This window comes from Solanum tuberosum, unplaced genomic scaffold (assembly GCF_000226075.1).
Source record: "Solanum tuberosum cultivar DM 1-3 516 R44 unplaced genomic scaffold, SolTub_3.0 scf00249, whole genome shotgun sequence".
Taxonomy (NCBI): domain Eukaryota; kingdom Viridiplantae; phylum Streptophyta; class Magnoliopsida; order Solanales; family Solanaceae; genus Solanum; species Solanum tuberosum.
In genome coordinates, this window is record NW_006239187.1 from 400,770 (window position 1) to 423,391 (window position 22,622).

The following is a 22,622-nucleotide window of genomic DNA, read 5'->3' on the forward strand; positions in this document are numbered from 1 at the left end:
TGTGATCTTAACTGGAACTGACTTGGAGGAAATCAACTCTTTGAAATCCTTTTTACATGATCAGTTCAAGATAAAAGATCTAGGTAGATTGCATTACTTCTTGGGGTTAGAAATATTGTACAGGCCGGATGGAGTTCTTATTTCACAAAGGAAATTCACCACTGACCTCTTGAAGGAGTTTGACTCTTTAAACTGTAAAATTGCAACCTCACCAATTATACTGAGAAATTGAAGGCAACAGATGGGGAACTATTGTCTGATCCTACCTATTACAGAAAGTTGATAGGGAAACTCAATTTTCTTACAAATACTAGGATGGATATAGCTTATAGTGTGCAGCATCTCAGTCAATTCATGCAAACTCCTAGGGAACCACACTTGAAGGCTGGTTATCATGTTCTGAGATATTTGAAACAAGATCCTACAATGGGAATTTTCATCTCGAACAAGCCTGATCTTACTGTAAATGCCTATTGTGACTCAGACTGGGCTACCTGTCCTGATTCAAGGTAGTCAGTCAATGGTTATCTAGTGCTTATGGGTGATAGCCCTATCAGTTGGAAGTCTAAGAAACAAGCCACATTTTCTTTATCCTCTGCAGAAGCAGAATACAAGGCTGTGAGACAAGTAGTAAGTGAGCTGGTATGGTTTGAAAGGTTACTAAATGAGTTATCTGTGAATTGCTCCTTGCCAATTCAGGTCTTCTGTGACAGTCAAGCTGCAGTACACATTGCCAAAATCCAGTCTTCCATGAAAGGACAAAACACATAGAAATCAATTGCCACTTTGTTAGGGATAAACTTCAGCAAGGCCTGATTACACTTCATCACATTTCTACTGATTCACAATTAACAGACATCTTTACAAAGGCTTTGACTGGAGTTAAGCATAATACACTATTGAACAAGTTGTCTGTAAACTCACTTACCTCCAACTTGATGGGGGGTGATGAGAATATAAGTTAGTTATTACTGTTCACTATTCACAAAAGTTAGTTAGATACAAGTTTGTTATAGTACTGTTAGAGTTAGTTGCAGGAAGTCAGTCTGTTTTCATTTCGTTAGATAGTCTTAAATTAATTTGTATATCTATATATAGATTCAGATGTAATAGTTACTCTCTTAATTCATTTTCAATGAAACGGAAAGCCACTTGACTGTAAGGAAAGGGGCATGTATCCTTATTTTGTAAAGAAAGAGGGCTACTTCACGAGCCGCTACTAATAATCGAAAAGGTTCACAGCAAGTTCAGTCTATAGTGACAAAATGTAGCTTTTCCAGAATCTTCTTCTTCCTCCTTTCTCATATGAACTCAAGGTTCATCAATGGAGGAGTTCGATTGTTTAACATCACAGTGTGTTGATTTTCTCAGTGGTATTTATAACTGTAATCTTTAATTGGGGCTAATCACTCCATTTCAGTCTTTCTCTTTTGAGACTTTCCCTAGTTGTTCATATGTAAATACAAAAACATTAAAGTATTGATATAATTTTAATTTTCAATTGTTTGATTGAGAGTTTTGGAGGGGGAAGAAGTGTTTCTTTGCTGATTGAGAAAGGAATGAGAGGAGAGAGAATTACTAATAACCATGGTTAATGATATTTGCTCAAGAAAATTAATTTGGTCCATTAAAAATTAAATGGACATGTGTCAACTATATGAAATAGCTAGCACTGGGGGAAACTGGAGAGGAGCCTCGTCCGTCAAATTTTACCCTTTTCTTTACCAATATTTTTACAACTTTTTTTTTAGTCCTACCTTTAGTGAAAAAAAATATATTCATACAATTATTTATTTGTGCTTTCACAAATTCATTTGGTTGTAAACACGAATACCAATTTGAGCACAAAAGAGACGAACAGATTTAAGGAAGATGGATAGCCAACTTGAGCGTGAAAAAGATTTGGGTAAAAAGTGTAAAAGAATCATATACTTAATACGGTGATACCTGAGAAGATGAAGAGAATTGAGAGTGTGGTATGAAATTAAGGAAATATTGCGTCCATTGTTTGTTTGGAATGTGAAAAGAAGAAGACCGATGATTCTAGAACGTGATATGTCGGTGTCAAATTACAAAAATAACCTAATAGAAGATAAAAACCTAAAGTCTATGACTTACTTTTTCCAACATGCATGAATTCGATCGGTACAACTAGTAATATTGTGAATTGTAGAGGCTGCAATTAATATGTTTGCTAAGCTTTGGCTAGCTGTTCAAAAAGTAAAAATATCAGTTGTCTTCATGCACTTATAAAAGGAAGCTTGGTGCACTAAACTCCTGCTGTGTATGGAGCTCAGAGAGGGCCGGACCACAAGGTCTATTGTACACAATTTTATCATGGTGTCAAGAATTATCATTTGGGTCAACATTTAAAGGAAGGTTAGTTAGTTCGTTTCATCTCGATATTTATTTTTATGTAATTTGTTGTGAATTGATGAATATGGAGTGATCCTTGTTTTGTTTGGTATTCAGGAAGACTAGAATCTGTGTTTGTTAGTGTGTTAAGTTGAGAATAAAGGCAAAAGATAGCAGACTTGTTATCAAAGTAATGCTATAAAAACTTGTAACTTGTTGAAGTGCATGCAAGTTTATATAATATTCTTAATTTTCATTTGCTGTATATATATATATATATCTATATATGCTTGGATGGTCCAACGATAACCGATCTTATAGTCTCTTTGGATGTAAATTCTTCAGGCTGAGATCGATGATATCATCCGAAGAGACTAACTGGTTACATTCTATCATTGATATATCGTTACATGAAGAGTCGACACAGAAAATACATTTTCATATTCCAGATACACTTGTCGAGAGTACTAGTGAAGAAGATTATCAAAAGTACTACGAGCCCCGTGTGGTTTCCATTGGTCCATTTCACTACGGACGACCTCATGTTGAACCCATGGAGAAGTTCAAGAGGAAAGCAGTGAGGGAATTGTTACTTAAATCCTTGAACCAGGATTGCTCAGACGAGCTGCTGGCATCCGTTGAACAAGTGTATAAAAGTGTTGAACAAGACTTGCTCAGTGCTCAGAATTTTTATGACATGTCTCGTAGGGATACAATTTCAGACAGTGAGTGGTGTCAGATGATATTCCGCGACGCCTGCTTTATTATTTACTTCATCACTAGTGACAAGAGGACCTGGTTAAATAACATGAAGAAACGTAATAGACATTTGGTGGGGCGTGACATTTTATTGCTTGAAAATCAATTGCCTTTCCAGGTTCTAATCGTGTTAGCACGCGCATTCAAATGTAAAGAGTTTCGTATCGAGGTTCCAATTCCTCATGTATTTATTCAATATATCTCCCATGTTTTCTTTCGTTACGGACTTCAGCAGGGGGATGCTCAACATCCTGTACATCTTCTTCAATATTATAGAAACATATGGGTCAAGATTTTATTTAAAGATGATATCAACGACGAAGAAGAAGAAGAAGAAGAAGAAGAAGAAGAAGAAGAAGAAGAAGAAGAAGAAGAAGAAGAAGAAGAAGAAGAAGAAGAAGAAGAAGAAGAAGAAGAAGAAGAAGAAGAAGAAGAAGAAGAAGAAGAAGAAGAAGAAGAAGAAGAAGAAGAAGAAGAAGAAGAAGAAGAAGAAGAAGAAGAAGAAGAAGAAGAAGAAGAAGAAGAAGAAGAAGAAGAAGAAGAAGAAGAAGAAGAAGAAGAAGAAGAAGAAGAAGAAGAAGAAGAAGAAGAAGAAGAAGAAGAAGAAGAAGAAGAAGAAGAAGAAGAAGAAGAAGAAGAAGAAGAAGAAGAAGAAGAAGAAGAAGAAGAAGAAGAAGAAGAAGAAGAAGAAGAAGAAGAAGAAGAAGAAGAAGAAGAAGAAGAAGAAGAAGAAGAAGAAGAAGAAGAAGAAGAAGAAGAAGAAGAAGAAGAAGAAGAAGAAGAAGAAGAAGAAGAAGAAGAAGAAGAAGAAGAAGAAGAAGAAGAAGAAGAAGAAGAAGAAGAAGAAGAAGAAGAAGAAGAAGAAGAAGAAGAAGAAGAAGAAGAAGAAGAAGAAGAAAGCGACATAAAAGAAGATCATCCACCTTTCTCAGTCACAGAGTTGAAGATAGTAGGTATCCGATGCAGCTGTGCGAAATCCATTCATAGCATTTTCTTTTCCGCAAAAGACATCCATCTTAAACCATCTATGTTATCAGGGACGTTATTCCTTCCACAACTAATTATCGACGAAGGGACAATGACCTTTTTCTATAATCTAGTTGCTTATGAATATTCGTGCAGCTTAGAATATACATCTTTTGGGATCTTATCTTACTTGAGTTTCATGAGTATGTTAATTAATGGAGAGGAAGATGTTAAGGAGCTGCGAGCCAGGGGAGTAATCCAGATCAACCTCAAGTTTGGCGATGATCAAGTGGTTAACTTCTTGAGAGATATAACAGCACATTATGAACCCAGTCGTCTAGCTTTTAAGGATGTCAAACGACAACTTTCTACTTACTTCAAAAGTAAAAATCTTCTCCCTCTACGAGTTGGCTATGCTGAATTTAAGCAAAGGTACTTTAGTGGTCCATGGAGTTTCCTTGTATTCCTTGCTGTTATTTTCACGGTTAGTATGACTGTAATTCAGACTGTTTTCACAGGCATTCAGACATACAAAAAAAACTGACTGAGTACCCCTATCAGTATTTCATTCCGCTTTTTTCTTGAGCTCTTGTATCTTCATGAGTTGTTTTTTGATTGTGGTTGTATTTGAATAAATCAATAACAAGGCCTTGTTCGGCTGCATATTTGTATGTAATTGCACTTTTTCATGTATTTTGATTGTGGTTGTGTTTGAATAAAACAATAGTAAGGCCTTGCTTGGCTGCATATTTGTATGTAATTGTACTTTTTCATGAATTCGTTGTATTTTGATTGTGGTTGTATTTGAATAAACAATAATAAGGCCTTGCTCGGCTGCATATTTGTATGTAATTGCACTTTTTCATGTATTTTGATTGTGGTTGTATTTGAATAAACAATAATAAGGCCTTGCTCGGCTGCATATTTGTATGTAATTGTACTTTTCCATGTATTCGTTGTATCTTGATTGTGTTCTTACTACAATAGTAGAATATGGTAATGTTCAAATAACTTATAGTCATGTTTTGATCTCAAACAGCTAACAGAGCAGTCATGCTTTGTATGTGCCATTTCATTTTGCTTGTCTCGAAAATATGATGAGAAAGTTACAGTAGACGAATGATGAAAAACCTAAAGTCTATGACTTACTTTTTCCAACATGCATGAAAGATCCATCATTAATTGAGTAGGCATTTGGAGATAGACTTGGTTGAAACTTAGAAAAAAGAGTTTTAGAAGTTGAAAAAGTTCTCACGAAGATTAGTTTGTTCGTTTCATCTAGGCATTTGCCTATGATGAGTTTAAGCAAAGGTACCTTAATGATCCCTGGAATTTCCTTGTGTTCCTTGATGTTACTTTCACGGTCAGTATGACAGTAATTCAGACTTATAAATAGACAGACTGTGTACCTCTATCGGCATTTCATTCTGCTTTTTTCTTGAGCACTTGTATCTTCTTAAATTGTATTTTGTTTGTGGTTGAATAAGCAATAATCAGGCCTTGTTTGAAATTCGCGTTTGTACATTGTTAGAGTGGGTTAGAGGTTGAGAATGAGCAGGTAGTCTGCTTATATGAACTTGGGTAATCCTCCCTCGTGAGCTAGCTTATGAGGTTGAGTTAGGCCCAAGAACCATGTCTTTACATACATAATTATACTTTTTCATATGTTTATCGTATCTTGAAGAATAGTCATTTTCCCCTTAATTCCTTTTGGTGCACCTATAAGGTTCTAATTTGTATGAATGACTGGGTATCATTCATAGAAAACCATGTCTTTTTGTAATTTTTTCTATTTTTGGTGTACTTGTATGCAACACACATTAATTGCCTTCTCTGTAATGAAATTTATTACCTCATAAAATAATAGATATGGAAATGTTGACGATTTTACTTGATGAGAACTCGTGGAATTGAATTTGTTGGGAAGCAACACAACCATTTATGATCATTGATCAACATGCTCATATAACGGATAGTCATATTCTGCTCTCGAGAAAGGTTTAGTCAATCACAATGATAGCATTTAGATGAAATAATTGGGAAGAAAAATGACCCAGAGTCTCAGATGTTGAGTACAAGTGTACAACACCACTTAACCTTCAACTGTGATAATTTATTATTAAGGAAGATTCGTTGATTGAATATTCTATCTGCATTTCATAGAAACTTTGGTCTATAAACAAACATTGACATAGAATTCACGCATTCCATAGAACTAGTTGAGATGTGCGCCAACTGACCCAGACACCGCGGTTATAAAAGATAAAATAAAAAGGATTCACAAGTGCTGTTTGAATACTAGAATCTGTCTTTGTTAGTGTGTTAAGTTGAGAATAAAGGCAGTCTTAAAGCAAAAGATACCAGACTTGGTATCAAAGTACTGCTATAAAAACTTGTAGCTTTTTCATAAACTAATTGAAGTGCTAAATGATAAATTCTTAATTTTCATTCTCTGTATAATATATTCTTTGATGGTCCCACTGATCTTATCGTCTCTTTGAATGTCAATTCTTCAGGCTGATGCTAACAACAGTAGAGCAGCCGAAGTGGCTGAATGGTTACATTCTGTCATTGATATACCTAGCTCTCCGTTAGGCACAACACCACATGAAGAGTTGACACAGAAAATACATTTTGGTATTCCACATACATTTGCCGAGAGTACTAGTAAGGAAGATTATTACAAGTACTATGAGCCCCGTGTGGTTTCCATTGGTCCATTCCACAATGGAAAACCTCATGTTGCACCCATGGAGAATTTTAAGCGGAAAGCAGTGAGGGAATTAGCAGAAAGAGTAAAATATGATGTATCCATTGAACAAGTGTATGCAAGTGTTGAACAAGACTTGCTCAGTATTACTAAGGAGTGTTATAATGTGTCTCGTTGGCACGGAATTTCTGACCGTGATTGGTGCCTGATGATGTTCCTTGATGGCTGCTTTGTTATTGAATTCATCTCCAACAACAATATAACTACTAGTGGCAGGAGGAACTCGTTGAATACCATGAAGAAACATGATAGTGATTTGGTGCGTCGTGACCTTTTATTGCTTGAAAATCAATTGCCTTTCCAAATTCTAGATACGTTAGCACTCGCATTTAGATGTGAATGGTTTACTTTGCACTTTTTAACCTTAAGATTCCTCCAAATGCCGTTGTTAATGATATCTTCTGCTCCAAGTACTTCTACATTAACTGATTATATCGAAGAAGCCTCTTGTCGTTGTCCACTTCAGCAGGGAGACGCTCCAGATCCTGTACATCTTCTTCAATATTATAGAGACTTATGGATCAATGTTTTATTTAAAGATGATGTCAAAGAAGAAGAAGAAAACAAAGAAGAAGAAGATCATTCACCTTTCTCAGTCACAGAGTTGAAGAAAGTAGGCATTCGATGCAGCTGTGCGATATCAAATCATCACATTTTCTTTTCCCCAAAAGACATCCATTTTAAACCATCTATGTTATCAGGGTATTTGTTCCTTCCACAACTAACTATCGATGAATGGACTGTGACCTTGTTTTCAAATCTACTTGCTTATGGATATTCGTCCAGCATACTATATAAATCCTCAGGGATCTCATCTTACTTGAGTTTCATGTGTATGTTAATTAATGGAGAGGAAGATGTTAAGGAGCTGCGAGCCAGGGGCATACTCAAGGTCAACTTCAAAATTGGCGATGATCAAGTGGTTAACTTCTTGAGAGATATAACAGCACATGATGAGTCCAATCATGAAGCTATTAGCTATGTCAAACAACAGATTTCTACTTACTTCAAAAGTAAAAATCTCCTCCCTCTACGAGTTGGCTATGCTGAATTTAAGCAAAGGTACTTTAGTGGTCCCTGGAGTTTCCTTGTGTTCCTTGCTGTTATTTTCACGGTTAGTATGACTGTAGTTCAGACTGTCTTCACAGGCATTCAGACATATAAAAAAAATTGACTATGTACCCCTATCAGTATTTCATTCTGCTTTTTTCTTGAGCTCATGTATCTTAAATGAGTTGTATTTGAATAAAACAATAACAAGTCCTTGTTTGGCTGCATATTTGTATGTTGTATCTTGATTGTGTTCTTATTACAATAGTAGAAATATGGAAATGTTAAATGAGTTTACTTGATGAAAACTCATGGAATTGAATTTGTGAACTTCTTAGAATGGAATGGATTTGTTGAAAAGCAGCAAAGCCTATTGTGATAATGTCTAGTCATGTTTTGATCTCAAACAGCTAACAGAACAGTCATGATTTGTACATGCCAAAACGTTTTTCAAGTGCAGAAAGATCATGAGAAATTTAGAGCAGATGAAAGACCCAAGTCTATGGCTATCACAACATTCCAGATTATTGAAGATATGTAAGATTTTTGACATTTGCCCATATAAAGTGTATTGTATTGCAACATAAATTATAGACATCCATGAAGGCAAAAGTGGATCGTGGATTTAACCCTAATAGGTTCAACCTTTAGAAGTGTTTAGATTTTGATATTTTCCACATGTATAAAAAATGATGGGTTTAGTTGAATCCGCCTCTGGAGAAAGGTTAGTCAATAACAATGATAACATTGGAAAGAAAAATGACACTATCAGATGTTGAGAATAACACCATTTTCTCAACACTATCAAATGTTGAGAAAAATGCTGTGTTTCTCCCCAACTGTCAATAACAAACAGCATATATACATTAATCATAAGTTTATTTGTTTCAATTTTCTCTCAGAAAATACACATTTTTCCATAATTTTCAAACCAGTTTGAACAATTTTATCTATGCATTAGAGGCACTCTGCAAATTGAGGAGCTCCTAAGTCAAGCTCTTGTTTCATGATGCAGTTCATAAACCAGTCACTGCTGAAAGCCCATATTCCCTTCTTCACTGCTGACAATGCTTCATCCATGTCTTCTTCACAAGCAACGAATATGGTTTTAGATTCATCTTTCACTTGATTGAGTCCACGTATAACCTGAGAATTTGATAAGAAATGCACGTAAAAATAATGCAGGGGAAATTAAACATGTCTGTCGGGATAAATATTGTATGTATCTAAAAGTGTCTACACAATAGATGCTCAGCAAAGGGAAGCCTTATGCACTAAACTCCCTCTATGCACGGGACTACTGGAAGAGCCAAATCACATAGGATCTTATGTACGCAGCCTTGCTTACATTCCTGCAAAAGGCTGTTTCTGCAGCTTTAACTTATGACCTCTTGGTCACACCATGAAATTTTTGACCATTGTGTCAAGGCTCCCCCTTCTCCAACATATGCTCAATGGAGCTATAAAACATAAGGATGCCCTAAAACCAAATTCTGCTAAGAAAGTTGACAAGCGCTTCTAAATAACTTACTTCATTTCCTTTAGTTTCATTTTTTTCCTGTTGTGGTTTTCTTTCAAGTAGAGAGCTCAAGTTTGACATGATTTTGGAACAACATAAACCTCATTTCTTACAACTATGTTTAAGTCCTAAACAAGTTGAGGTCAACTATATGAATCCATAAACAACATTTTGAATATTCCAAAAAATGCTTGCTCGATTAATAAATATTACTAACTCACATTGCCTCCTGCAGATTTTACAATGGCTGATAAGGTACCAACTGGAGGATGAACATGAGCTGCAAGACATACATCATAACCCTTGAGAAGAGCTTGGGGGTATGCTTTTGCTCTAAGAACTGCCCCTTTTAGCTCACTTCTGTACTTAAGTTCATAGTCTTCATCCCTCAAAATAAAAGGCATTTCATCTGAAAAACCCAATGGCAACTGATCAACAAATGTCAAAAATATTCCAATTAAGGTAAAAAGTAACAGTTTTTACCCACCTAAAAATTTGCCATTTCGGAAACTTTCTTTCAACCAATTTGGTGACAGTATCCAAGCTCTGATCACATTTCCACAAGATCAAAAACAAGAAAACATGAAATCAAATTTAGGAGTCTAGATACTTACAAGAATTTAGGTTGCAAGTTCTGGAAACTAAAAAGTAAAACTGGACAAAAAGAACGGCAAATAGAAGTGAATGGATGAAGTATTGTCCATACATTTAAGAAAATAAAGACAGTAGACCTTACTACCGCCACAAAGGTAGGGTAAGGTCTGCGTACACCCTACCTTCCCCAGACCCCACTTGTGGGACTACACCAGATATGTTGTCGTTATTGTGGTTGTAAAGATAGTTGACCTTAGTTCAAAAACTCAAAGGACATTTAATAGTATCTTAACACTTTGGTACCACTATGCACAGTAGCTTCAGCTATGAATATATACTCCTTTTACTAAAAGCACAACAACAAAAATCAACTTATCAAAAACTTGTCCTATAAATGCAGACCTATATTTTCTCATAGTTTTAGGATATTTTGCACAAAATGTTACTTAATCTCTTATTTGAACATGCTGTGACAATTTTGTACAGGCTCTTCGGATGTCCATCTTGGAAAAATATCCTGTTCATAAAGGAAAGCTGAAAGTAATCTTAAGAAAGAAAATACTCATCAATTAACCTGAAATAAACCTACGAAGCACAATACTGGTCTTTGATTTGATCGTTCCTCATCAACTGTAGTTCACATGCCCATGGCCAGTATTGCGAGAGACTTAAAACCTGGACTTACTCCTGACTATTCTGAACTAGTACTATAGCCTAATTAACACAAATTTATGTTTTTTACCTCTCCTGGTTTTATGTCTTCAAATGGTCAGTTTTGGTTTTTTTTCCCTCTCAATATTACTACTGATAAAGAACAACAAAGTGGCCTAGCAGAAACAGTGGACATAAGAAAATAGGAAAACAACAAATCTCCATGTAAGGAATAGTCAAGATAAAAGAAACTGACCCTGAGCAGAGAGCAGAGCAGAAATTCAAAGTTTTCCTCACTTTGCCAGTGACTACGTGTGTGCTTAAACTTCCATCAGCAGTAACATCTCCACCAAGGTCTCCAATTATCTGCATATTCAGCATAAAATGTGCATTTAAAAGGAACAATAAGCATAGTTTACAAAATTATATTAGGAAATGGGCTAAACATCAAATAATCATTAAAACAGTATCTGGGAAGAGAGTAGGCAATTAGAGTATACCTTGGTCAAATTTGCCTTTTTACTATCATCAGCAATGTTCATCAGCATAATTCTGAAGTTTGTCCCTCTTGAGGAAATACCTTGACTACTATGCCCTTCATATGTCAAATTAACTGCTGTAGCTTCTACAGCATTCTTTTCCAGAAAGTGGCTTGTCAAATGATCCTTGGGAGTAATACCTACCTGACATTTGCTCTTAGAGATAGCAGAAAAACTGTTCCCCGAAACACTTTCTAAGCTAATGTCCTTAGAATGCAAGTCACAGTCAGTTTGATGGCCTCCCTTTATTTTTTTGGATTTAACAGAAGTGTGTGAGGTTTCCCAAGTCCTCTTTTTTGATCCTGACGCTGAACAGGCACATTTATTCAGAAGAGTTTGGCTTTCCATTTCATTAAATCCTATATGTCCATGTTTGCTGCTCCCGATAGCACCATCTCCAGGTTGAAAATCTTGGCAATCTTGAAAGAAATACAGAAAATGAGATTAGCGATACACATGGAAAGATAAGTCGTAATATGCTTCTAAACTTACTTTTTTCTCTAAATTCAAAAAATTACTAAAAATAATGTTGATGCACCCAGGCATTTGAGGGTTATAAGATTACTGAATTCACCATGTAGCTAGCAACTTATTTTGATGTGTGCAAATAAGTAATTGTTGCAAGGATACAAAAAACTTACCATGCAGTTGATACAAGATGAAAATTAAAAGCAGTAGCTTCACTTACCATAGTAGTTAGAACCCATGGTTTTAGTTGCCTGACTTCTTCCTAGGGAATGGTTATTTCCCTCAGACGGAGTATCCCTTTGTTCTTGGAGAATTGGAGATTGGCAATCCTCTCTTAAAGGCTTTAAGGGGAATTTCAGATTTAGATACACTGCAGAACTCTGTAAGTTATCCTTATTGAAATGAGAAATCATGAGATTTGAACCACCAGGAAAGCACAATGCTTTCCGAATATCAGCCTTGATAGGAAGCTTGCGAGCTCTGCCTTTCGTGTCAACTTGACCAATAACTGAAAATCCCTACAGATATTTCATATTATCATAGAGTGTAGGAGCAACAGTGAAAGCATGTGCATATAAATCAATGATCATTGATCAGATCGCGGAATAGCCAGCATTTATGCACCTGTTTGGTTTGTATTATCTGCATCTAATTATTCAGAGAAATGCAGAGGGATATATCAGAAGATAATCCCATGATGCATTTTGATATTTGGATTTCTTGACTTGATAAAGGGTCATAAAAATTATGAAACTTATGTTACAAAGCATGCTTTTTGGTAGTCTTTTATATTAAGAAAATACTTGTTATGTATTTCCTTTTGGAGAGACAGATGTTACTAATGCGTAATATTTTAAAACCAGCCTTGATTGGTTATATTTCTCTTACAAACATCATTGAAGGTTTACCTGCTTAAGCCAAAATCCTTCAGACTCCTTATCTCCCCAGCAAAGTACTGTTCGAACACCCACATGTTGCAATCTTTTCCTCAACTCCAAATAGATTAAATAACCAATCCCCTGCAAGCTCAGGGTGTTAATATTGTCCCAAGTTCCTATATCATTGAGCATTATCTAGTATGGAAATTTGTCAAAATTAATTGCACGCACATGAATTGGAAAGTTAAGTTTTTCAAACTTAAAAAAAGGTGCACCTTGTTTAGAAAATCAGAATAGTTATGAAGGGATTGTTGAATGATGTGTACCAAAGCTAGAAGCTTAAACTGGTAAAGAATGGACACTCTTATTTGGTTAATTTGAGTCTATAATAGGCATCTCTCCTAAAAAGAATAAAGAAAAGTAAATAAAGAGTAAAGAAGATGAAGTTTTTTAACAAGTTTAAACAGAACACTACATCAATGTTTGTCACAAAGTTACACAGTTCTGACAGAAATATTTTCAATTTTGCATCATTTCTCTCGCAAGCATGAGAGAAATGATGAGTGTATTCTAAAGCCAGACTATGAATCAAAACGACAATCACAAATCAACATAAGATTCATATTAAAGCTAGAGAACAACTAGAGGACCTTGAGTTGGTAAACTGATTTAACAGCCGCAAGAGGAACCTCAGCAAATTGCATATCAGCTGGGATTATTTGATAAGTGATTGCTGCAATAACCTTTGACATAATGAAAAGCAAAAAAAGGGATTAGAGCAGAATTTCAGTTAAAGCAACGTGCAGTCAATCATGACTATTGATATAAGGTGTAGATTGTAGACTATAGTATAAAACCAGGAAATCTTTGCAAGAACACAGACTTGTTCAGTTAAATAGCAATGTTAATACATACAAATCATCTATATGCATGCCATCAAGCTTGATGACCTTGAGGATGGAATATTTTTCATTCCACTTATCCCACCTAGCACATAATAAGCACAAGTGCAGTAATGCTTGAGAGTATACCTCCCCAGGGTCTATGTCATCCTTGGTTTTCAGAACTAGCGTGCAGTACTTCCTGCAAAAGCAATCAACATTCAAAATGAATACAGATTCTCATCCATCTGAAATATTGTGAAATCTAACAGACTATAATATTTCTTTTGCAGAAAATGATAGCAACAATGCAGGATTGTACTAAATGAGCACAGACAAGACATATCAGTACACAAGAAAAAATCAACTACATGCTTATACCCATTTGATACACATCTTTCAAGGAATTGTGATTCTTTTCCTGTGTTTGCAGCATAGTTCATGGCCGGAAGCTCTTTAGAATAAATGCTCAATACTTCCTGCCACAGCATAGACAAAAACAAGTGAGGAATATACAAGGAACCAACTCAGTGCAAGCAGAACTGCCAATTAGTCTACAACTTTCAAACTGGGTAAAAGATAAGCACAAACAAGCAACAGAGCAAGAAAACACAGCCTTCATTTGAAATACAATGCATAAGCAACACAACTAACATAATTTGCTATTTTCTGATTTTGTCAACCAATGAACATAGAAAGGGCAATTAATCACAAATGCACAGACATAGCGGATTTCCCCTACCACCCTATGTTCAAGTTTTTACCTAGTTGATATCAATGCATCTATAGGTTGATACTCTACACAAACATATTAAATTATGGACCAATTCATACTTAGAATGTCAGCCACCATTTTCTGGCAGAACTTTGTTGAGTACTGGCAGAGACAAACAGGTAGGTATCTTCGAAAATACGGAGCTAGTATTAACCAAACAATCATTTTCTTTGGAGAATGGTACCCCCAGATTTGCATAATGCTGTAAGCAAAATGCCCAACCAAATTCTTATCAAATTACCATTTCATTTCCTCAACAAGTTTCAAGTGCAAGAGCAAGACTCATGAGTAAGGTTGTGTCCAAGAACTAAGCTAAAGGAACTATACGCACATGCTACAAAAGTCTAAATATGATTAAGGAATCAAGCATAATGTATACATAGAATTCATATGATTGACATGAAGTAGCTTGGTACTAAGGCAAGGTTGATTGAATTGAATATACACACTGCACTCAAAATACCTATAAACAAACATAGGCATACACACACATGAAAAGAAGGAATTACCTGAAGTAAAGACTTGGTTTTTCCATCATCATCTTTGGGATTAATGAGCACAAAACAATAATTTCCTAATCGCCACAACCCCAAAACAAAATCAATCATTTCACCAATCAAGAAAAGTTATAGACAACAAATTCAATAAAAAGAAGAAAAGGAGAAATTCATCCCAACAAAGAATCAATACTCCATACCATTTTCCTCATACTCAATAGGGTTTTTGCATTCCTTTGAATGATTCCCACCATCCACAACTACAAACACATTAACAAAAAGTAAACAACTTTATAATATTACCAATAATACTCCTTCAATCCCAAAACAAATACTAAAAAATACACTTTTTCAGTCTGTCCCAAAATGAGTGTATTTTTCTATAATTAGTAAGTTCTCTAGTTCCGACATTCTACCTGACAAGTTTATAACCACCAGATTTAAAAAACTACACGTCTTTATATTAAGACCACACAATTCAAAAGTTTATCTTTTTTTTTTATTAAATTCCATGCCCAATCAAACTAAAACACTTAAATTGGAATGAAAAGAGTACTAACACGATTCAAAAAGCATCAAATTTTCAGTATACATCAGAAAAGTTGTATAAACCACAGATTTATTACCAGAGGTAAACAACAACAACAAAAAGTTACCAGAAATTTTGACTTTGACATTATTTGACAAAGAAATATTGAGACTATTTTCGCTTAACTCTGAGGTAAACTTCCCAGCTTCCACAACAACCTCGCAATTTCCTTAAAATTACAACAAAAAAATGAAAAAAAAATTAGAGATTATTATGAGAAGATCAGTAAACTGTTACCGGAAAATTTTTGGATGACTCTTACCGATGGGAATCGGAGAAGAAGAGAGTTTTTTCGGTGCCATTGCTTTTGTATTTTGAAAAATGGAGAAAATATGGAGGGAAATGAAGAGTTCTTATATTTATAAGGGAGGATTTCAGCGGGAAAAGGGTGTGGTTTTTGAAATTTTGGATTTGGATAATGACACTTTGGTTCCTTAAATAATGACAAAATTGTACTCCTTACATTTAATGCTTTGAAAAATGTATTAAATATTGAACGCTTTGTTGTTTTATATTAATTGATTATTATACTAAAAATAGTTGTTTAACTTATTAAATCAAGAAAACATTAATTTTTTTATATTACACTAGCAATTAAATCTTTTTTAAAGTGTTCACATTTATTTGTAACATTTTCAAGAATATTTTTTTAAAGGGTGAATTTGTAAAATTATCTTTTTATTTATGATTTTCGTAAGTACTGTGCAAATGAAAAGTGATCAACTAATATGGGACGGAGGGAGTAGTATTTAATAGGAAGGGCAAAATAGACACAAAAAGGGTAAATTATCTCCTGGTTTTTTTAAACTGGACAAATATTTTTAGTATAGTGGACAAGTAAAGATGGACAGAGGGAGTACCTACATAAAATAATATTCCTTTTGTCAAATAATACCCCCTCCGTCTCATTTTATGTGAGGTAGTTTGACTCGGCACGGAGTTTAAGAAAGAAAGGAAGACTTTTAAAACTTAAGGTCCAAAATGAATGATAGAAATTTGTGTGACTGTAAATCATTTCATTAGGGGTGAAATAGATATTTTATAGTGAAATTGTTACTTAATATAGAAATGTGTCCTTTTTTTTTGGACTGACTAAAAAGAAAAGTAAATCACATAAATTGGGACATAGAGAGTAGTTGTGGGATTTGCTTTAACCGAAGCTATTGCCTTGTTTTCCTTAATGATGGCCTTCTTAATCCTCCCTGTCTTTTAGAAGAAAAAAAAAAAAGAGTGGAAGCGGGCTAGTCCCCGAAAATGCCCGGTACTTTAGCGTTGGGGACAAGTAAGATTATTCTAAGGTTTATCCGCCATCGTTATCACAAATTGAATATCCTGTTAATGTGCCAGCTATTGACATGACACAGAAATAAAAAAGCAATATATGATGGGGGTAATTTTACCAAAATCACCCTTATTAAATATAAGTCATCTAAATATTGATAAATGAAGATATCTTCTATAACACGTCTCCATCGTGCTTAATTTTATCAGATTCAGGAAAATGATTGACAAAGATTTTCCTTGAATTGGTATAGCTTTTTTTAAGCTAGCGTTTGGCCATAGATTTCTAAATATTTTTGGCAAATATTATATGGGTGAAATTTCACCATGTGTTTAGCCATAGTATTTGGGAAACATATTTGACTTTTTTAGAAAAAATGTGATTTATACCCATAAGTTTTTAAAACTATCAAAACTAACTAGAAGTTTGTATTACAAGTCAATTGGATCTTCGTTGCAACAAATAACAAGTAGTGTCCATAACACTAGAACAATGTGGTAGTTTGGAGTGAGTGCAACAACCAACAAGCATCATTCCATACATCGTGAAGTAGACAAAGCACATGACTTTGTTACCTTGGGCCAATGGTTCATCATTTTCATCAACAATCATATCATCACTTTCATATTCACTGAATATTTCATCACTATTTTGGTGTTCACGTAAAAAATTATGTAATACAACGCAAACAACTACTATAGAGGATGTTTTGTAAAAGATAAAAGTTTGGTGTAAAATTTTAATTTTTAAAATATCCCAAATAATGAGATTTGGCCCAAATACTAGAAAAAACTAGTATTTGGGAATTTGGGATATTTGCCAAATAATGACAAATTATATGAACAAACACTATTTGCCACTCCAAATATTACTTGGGAAATCTATGGCCAAACAGGCCTTAAGTATCTATACACAGTACCAACTCTTTCATGCTTGAAATGACAAATCACTAGTGTTGATAGAAAACAAGTACATGTCTAGAGTAATAGAACCATGCATTTACTTAAAACTTACATGATGAAACAAACCAAAGCATTTCCTCAAAAAAACAAAAACAAAAACAAAATAAACTACTCAACGTAGTGCATGGTTCCAATAGCAATCTATCATTTTGGTTCGTTTACGACTGTCAACACCTACCTACCATCTCAAATTCTCAAACCATAATAATATGTGTTTTTTTACATTCCCTCCCTCCTCCGGGGGGCGCAAGTGATGATCTCGTCAACCCTTAGGATCATCTCAGTGACTTCAGTGGCAGAGAGCAATACTGCCTGTTTCACTTTGAATGACTCACATATTCCTAGCTCTGACATATCTCCAACCTGCCCCAGTTGAATAAGTGAATTTAGACTCTTAATAAGCAAGCAAGAATTTGATCATCAAATGCAAGTGCTATGGGGAATGGAAACAAGATGAAGAACAAAAACAAAGAAAGCCCCCTCCTGAGTCAGAAGAGAAAAGGACAATTTATCGTTGCTTCACCCTTTTCATTCAAGCCACACAAGGAAAAAGACTTTCCGATCCATCTCTTCCATTTCGGTTAATGTCAATTAACTCACCTATTGCTTCTTATTCTATAGTTTGCAAACAACCTTTGGGCATGAAAAAATGAGGTTAGAGTAAGGCCAACAATAGCTGCTGCTTTACCGTTAAAAGTGTTCAGTACTAGAACTATTGTCAAACTAGTAAAACAAAGGACACTTATGGCAAGAGGTAGGAAAACAATGATTCATCCACAAGAGAGAGAGCGGCAAACATTAACTTTATCAAACATCGATCGAGTTGCAAACAAATTAAGCACCAGCTATTTAAAGTTAACTGGTGGTTATGGTGAAATCTCTCAAGAAGGAAAACAGATCTGACTAGAGATTTACCAACTAGAGCTAACTTTAGGATATCGCATCAGTTTTACCTTTTTATCGTTTCCATCTTGAACTTATTTTAATCCTTAAGGTAAAGTCAAGCAAAAAGAAAGCAGAGACAACAAGCTCAGAACAGCTCCATACTCGAAACTGTTCTGAACTCATAGCATGACAACAAAGTTCATTTCAAAAATCTTAAATCAGTTACTCACAGATCCAGAGATGACATCAATTCCTGCATTGCTTTCGTCCTTGTGGTGTTCAGCACGAAGCTGAGCAATCAGCTCAGCACTGTCTAACCCAGTATTGTCGATGGTGGTTGGAATTGCCAAAAGTGCACGGGTGAAAGCCTCAATTGCATGAGACCTTTTACCTGGAGTCTTCTTAGCTAGTTCATCAACCGCCTTAGCCATCGCCATCTCGGGCCATCCACCTCCAAGTAGAACCCTGCTGTCATTTACTGTCTGAGATAGTACACACAATGCATCATGCAGAGATCTTTCAGCTTCATCCAGTACATGAGAGCTGAAAAAAAGAACAAACGGAGATGTTAACAAGGAAACACATCACAAGTAGAACATATCATCATATTTAAAACCCAGTAAGGAAAACACAAAAAGTCCAGAAGAATGCAAGGTGGGCCAATTACCATCAGTTCCATTTTCAGAGAACACAAGCACTAAGGAGTCGAGCAGGTCCTCTAGTAAAAGTAAAAACCAACAGTCGAACAATGTTTCCTTTTCTTTTACGTAAAAAATAATTATCCCTAGACTTCAAGAACAAATTTAAATGCTCAAACTACCTTTAAGAGGAGGGAGAGGTAAAAATTATGCGTCTACAATGTCTTGGTTTAATACTCACACAAGGGACATCACAGTTATGCATAACAAGCTTGCACAAGCAACTGAAACATATGAAAATAAAAGGCAGACACCGTAACACCAACTCACCTTGCACCTCTCAGAACAATTGTACATGCCTGTCCCATTGCAACCCCAGAGAAGTGGATCAGCTTATCTTCACCAATCATAATCTCCTCGATAAGTTTGCAGTGGCCAAGTTTGACGGACTCTGGGTTATCAAAGGTCAATGCAATTTCTTCCCCAGTAACTAAGCCCAACCGCTCAATACCATCAAAGTCAGCATGCTCTATTGCAAGTATTCCAGCATCAGCAAATAGTTCCTCTGGGAAATTGTAGATCAGCTGTCGGTTAACAAAGCAATTTATTCCATGACTAATGATCTTTTGCACCTTCTCTCTCATTTTTTCCTTTTCAGCTGCTTCTAGATCAGCAACCTTGGCCATTGAGTCAACTCGACACGTGCACCATATATCTTCACTTTATCTGTATCCATAGCAGTATTTGCCACCAAAATCTTAGCATTTTCTATGCGTTTTGGTTGGCCAACCCCAATCTTTTTGTCCAAAATAAACCTACAAAAAGAAACTTTACTACCACTTCAAAAGAGTATAAAATAAAAAGCTTTTCCTAGACACATAGATTTGTCTTTCATCAAGAAAAAGGAACTGCCGTAACTTATATTTCATTGAGGGGGGGCTGGGGTAATAGGAAAAACTTATAACTTGTACATAACGCCAGAAAGTAATTCCATATCAAGTCTGGATTATATGGTTTGGGATCATTTAATGTGGATTGAGTGTTTCAGTTACTCTAATCTAGAGAGTAATGGAAGAAACAAGCACCAATCTAGCCAAGTACTGGAATTAGTTAAGGCCAAGAAACGTAGGCTCATGATGGCTCAAGGCAGACTCTTCTACAATTAGTTAAGGCCCAAGAAAACCAACTATACGGACATCGGATTCATCAACTGAAGGATACAGTAACAATTGCAGTGGAATCACATTGGATAAACAGGCCCGTTTTCACCAATGTAAACAAAGAACAAAGATGCAAGAATCAATAAAGCACTACAGTCATATGTCTTAAAATCAGAAATTACCATTTTTGAGAATGAAGAACAAATAAATCAGAAGAGCCTAGACATGGGAAGACTATGCATATAGTAGTAAATAGTTCAAACCAGAAGAAAACTTGAGCTTATTTACTCACCCTTCATCTAAAAATGAATCCTTCAATGACCCTCCAGGTTTCTTAATTATCTGGATTGCTTCAAGATTGGTACTTCCCTGTTATTACAATCAATTTAGCAAAAGATTGAAAACACGATATATGAATAAAACTAACAAACGGAAGGGGATGGGAAGAGTTAATGAGAGAGCACACATCTTTCTACCAATAGATAAGTGATAGACTCATTTTCATGTTAATTTTTCACATTTGACAATATAAAGCAGAAGTTGATGAACTTATTCGCTGAAAGAAAGCGAAAAAGTCCTAATTTGGCGAAACCAAATCTCTAACCCTTCGAAGAAAAATATTTAGCGTTTGACCAAGGAAAAAAGAAAGACTCTGTTTATTTATAGATAAGGAAGAGGAAAACTAAGTTTCATTCACATTAGAATTTTGAATAATGCAGATCGACCAAGATCACACGATTAAAAAGAAAAAACATTTTCTTTGTAAGTCGCTAAAGCAGATGAAATATTGACCTTTAACCTCATAACCGCATCAACAGCCAGTTTTGCAAAATGCTCCTTGTCCTGAGACAAGATTTTTGAGCTCAAAGTAGTCCTTGCAATATTCATCAAGTCTGATCTGAACTTCTCTGCAACAAATAAAGGAAATGACCATATCATAATGAGAAAAAGCAAGATGAATAAATAACTCTTGGACTGATTGATTATCAGCTACTAGCATCCAGAAAAAAGTTATCTTGGCATTGTTCAAAGAGAAAGTGGTGTACCAGTCCAAGGAAAATCAAAATCAATATATGCCATTAAATGTGTAGGTTCTCTGCTATGATGTTACATACAACTGACAACTCAAGCAACAATACCTGCATCCTGCTTGTTATCCACGACCTTCTGCTCCAGCACATTGCGGGCACATTCAGATGCCATCCGGAAACCTGATATAAAGAAACAAATAAACTATTGATAGGTACCACTAAGCATGAACCAGATTAGGTACCTCAGATACTATCAACTTAACATATAACTAAGAAATAGGCACTAGCTACGTTTTGGCTTGATAAGCAGAAAAGAAAAATATTTTAGCTGCTTTTTGGATGGAAATGTTGGGGTGTCAAGGAATTTATGCCGCCTCTTGGCAATATCTCCTTTATAGTTGTTTATGTTTTTAAAAGTAGGTATCTGAGCCAGCTTACATAGCACCTCGACTATTCTACCAGGTACCTTCTACCTCCTTACAAGGCAATCTCTTCCCACCGAGACTGACAGACGGGAAGAAATCAATGTAAAACAAAATTTTCCCAAGAATTCAGCATTCAATCACTACACATGTTATGTTAGTACCCTTTTAGTCTACCAACAGTTTTATGCATGGAAATTAAATCAGTAGCTATTAATTATGTTTTTCTGTTTTCTCTGTAATAGGTCCTTTGTATCAGTGTTTTCCCTGTAGCAGTTGTTTTCTGTGTAGTAGTTATTAGCAGTAAGGAGATTATTCCTCCACTTTCTCATTTCAGTAGTAGTAAGAAGTTATTTCCTTGTTATTAGGTGGGTGGTTAATCACCAATGTTGATTTTTTATTTAGAAACTTATGTATTATTTTATACATATATATATATATATATATATATGAGGAAAATTATATATTATTTTATACATATATATATCTTTTTAAATAATTTCTACATTACTAATATTTGCATAACTTTTATCAGCTAACAAACGACTTCTAAGTGCTTCATTTTGTATATATGATTGAAAACAAAATCTGCCATTACGTCTACTTAGGGTCTTTCGGAAACAATTTATCTAACCTTCATGAGGTAATCAGAGGCGGAGCTAAGTGGGGGTTCATGGAACTCACTAGCTTTTTCGCAAACCCTATATTTGTATTAAAAAACTAAATAAATATATGTACATTAACATGCGAACCCCCAAACAAAATTGATTTAGAACCCTCAAACTCCTAATCTTGGCTCCTCCTTTGGAGGTAATGCTAAGATTTACATACATTTTACCTTCTTCAAACTATACTTGTAAAATTTTACTGAATATATTATCGTTGAACGAATAGAATATAAATTCATCTCTTACTATGTTTAATTTTCTTCTTATTTTTCTTAACTTTCTA

At 35.1% G+C, this 22,622-nt stretch overlaps 2 protein-coding genes and 1 pseudogene across 2 annotated transcripts; 1 reads left to right on the plus strand and 2 right to left on the minus strand.

Moving 5' to 3' along the window:
• Nucleotides 1-315: 315 nt before the first annotated feature.
• LOC107062736 (uncharacterized mitochondrial protein AtMg00240-like) lies at nucleotides 316-771 on the plus strand. The gene is made up of 3 exons (XM_015313710.1): nucleotides 316-509; nucleotides 558-642; nucleotides 700-771. The coding sequence occupies exons 1-3, from the start codon at nucleotides 316-318 to the stop codon at nucleotides 769-771; spliced, it is 351 nt and encodes a 116-aa protein (XP_015169196.1).
• Nucleotides 772-8,746: 7,975 nt separating this feature from the next.
• On the minus strand, nucleotides 8,747-15,600 carry LOC102578143 (uncharacterized). The gene is made up of 14 exons (XM_015313706.1): nucleotides 15,554-15,600; nucleotides 15,359-15,460; nucleotides 14,903-14,962; nucleotides 14,715-14,779; nucleotides 13,812-13,909; nucleotides 13,581-13,632; nucleotides 13,200-13,292; nucleotides 12,580-12,690; nucleotides 11,892-12,189; nucleotides 11,165-11,622; nucleotides 10,921-11,030; nucleotides 9,907-9,965; nucleotides 9,641-9,828; nucleotides 8,747-9,046 (listed from the first exon to the last, which is right to left on the minus strand). The coding sequence occupies exons 1-14, from the start codon at nucleotides 15,591-15,593 to the stop codon at nucleotides 8,858-8,860; spliced, it is 1,923 nt and encodes a 640-aa protein (XP_015169192.1). The 5' UTR covers nucleotides 15,594-15,600; the 3' UTR covers nucleotides 8,747-8,857.
• Nucleotides 15,601-17,543: 1,943 nt separating this feature from the next.
• The window catches only part of LOC102600725 (T-complex protein 1 subunit beta-like), a 9,184-nt pseudogene continuing 4,105 nt past the window's right edge, over nucleotides 17,544-22,622 (minus strand).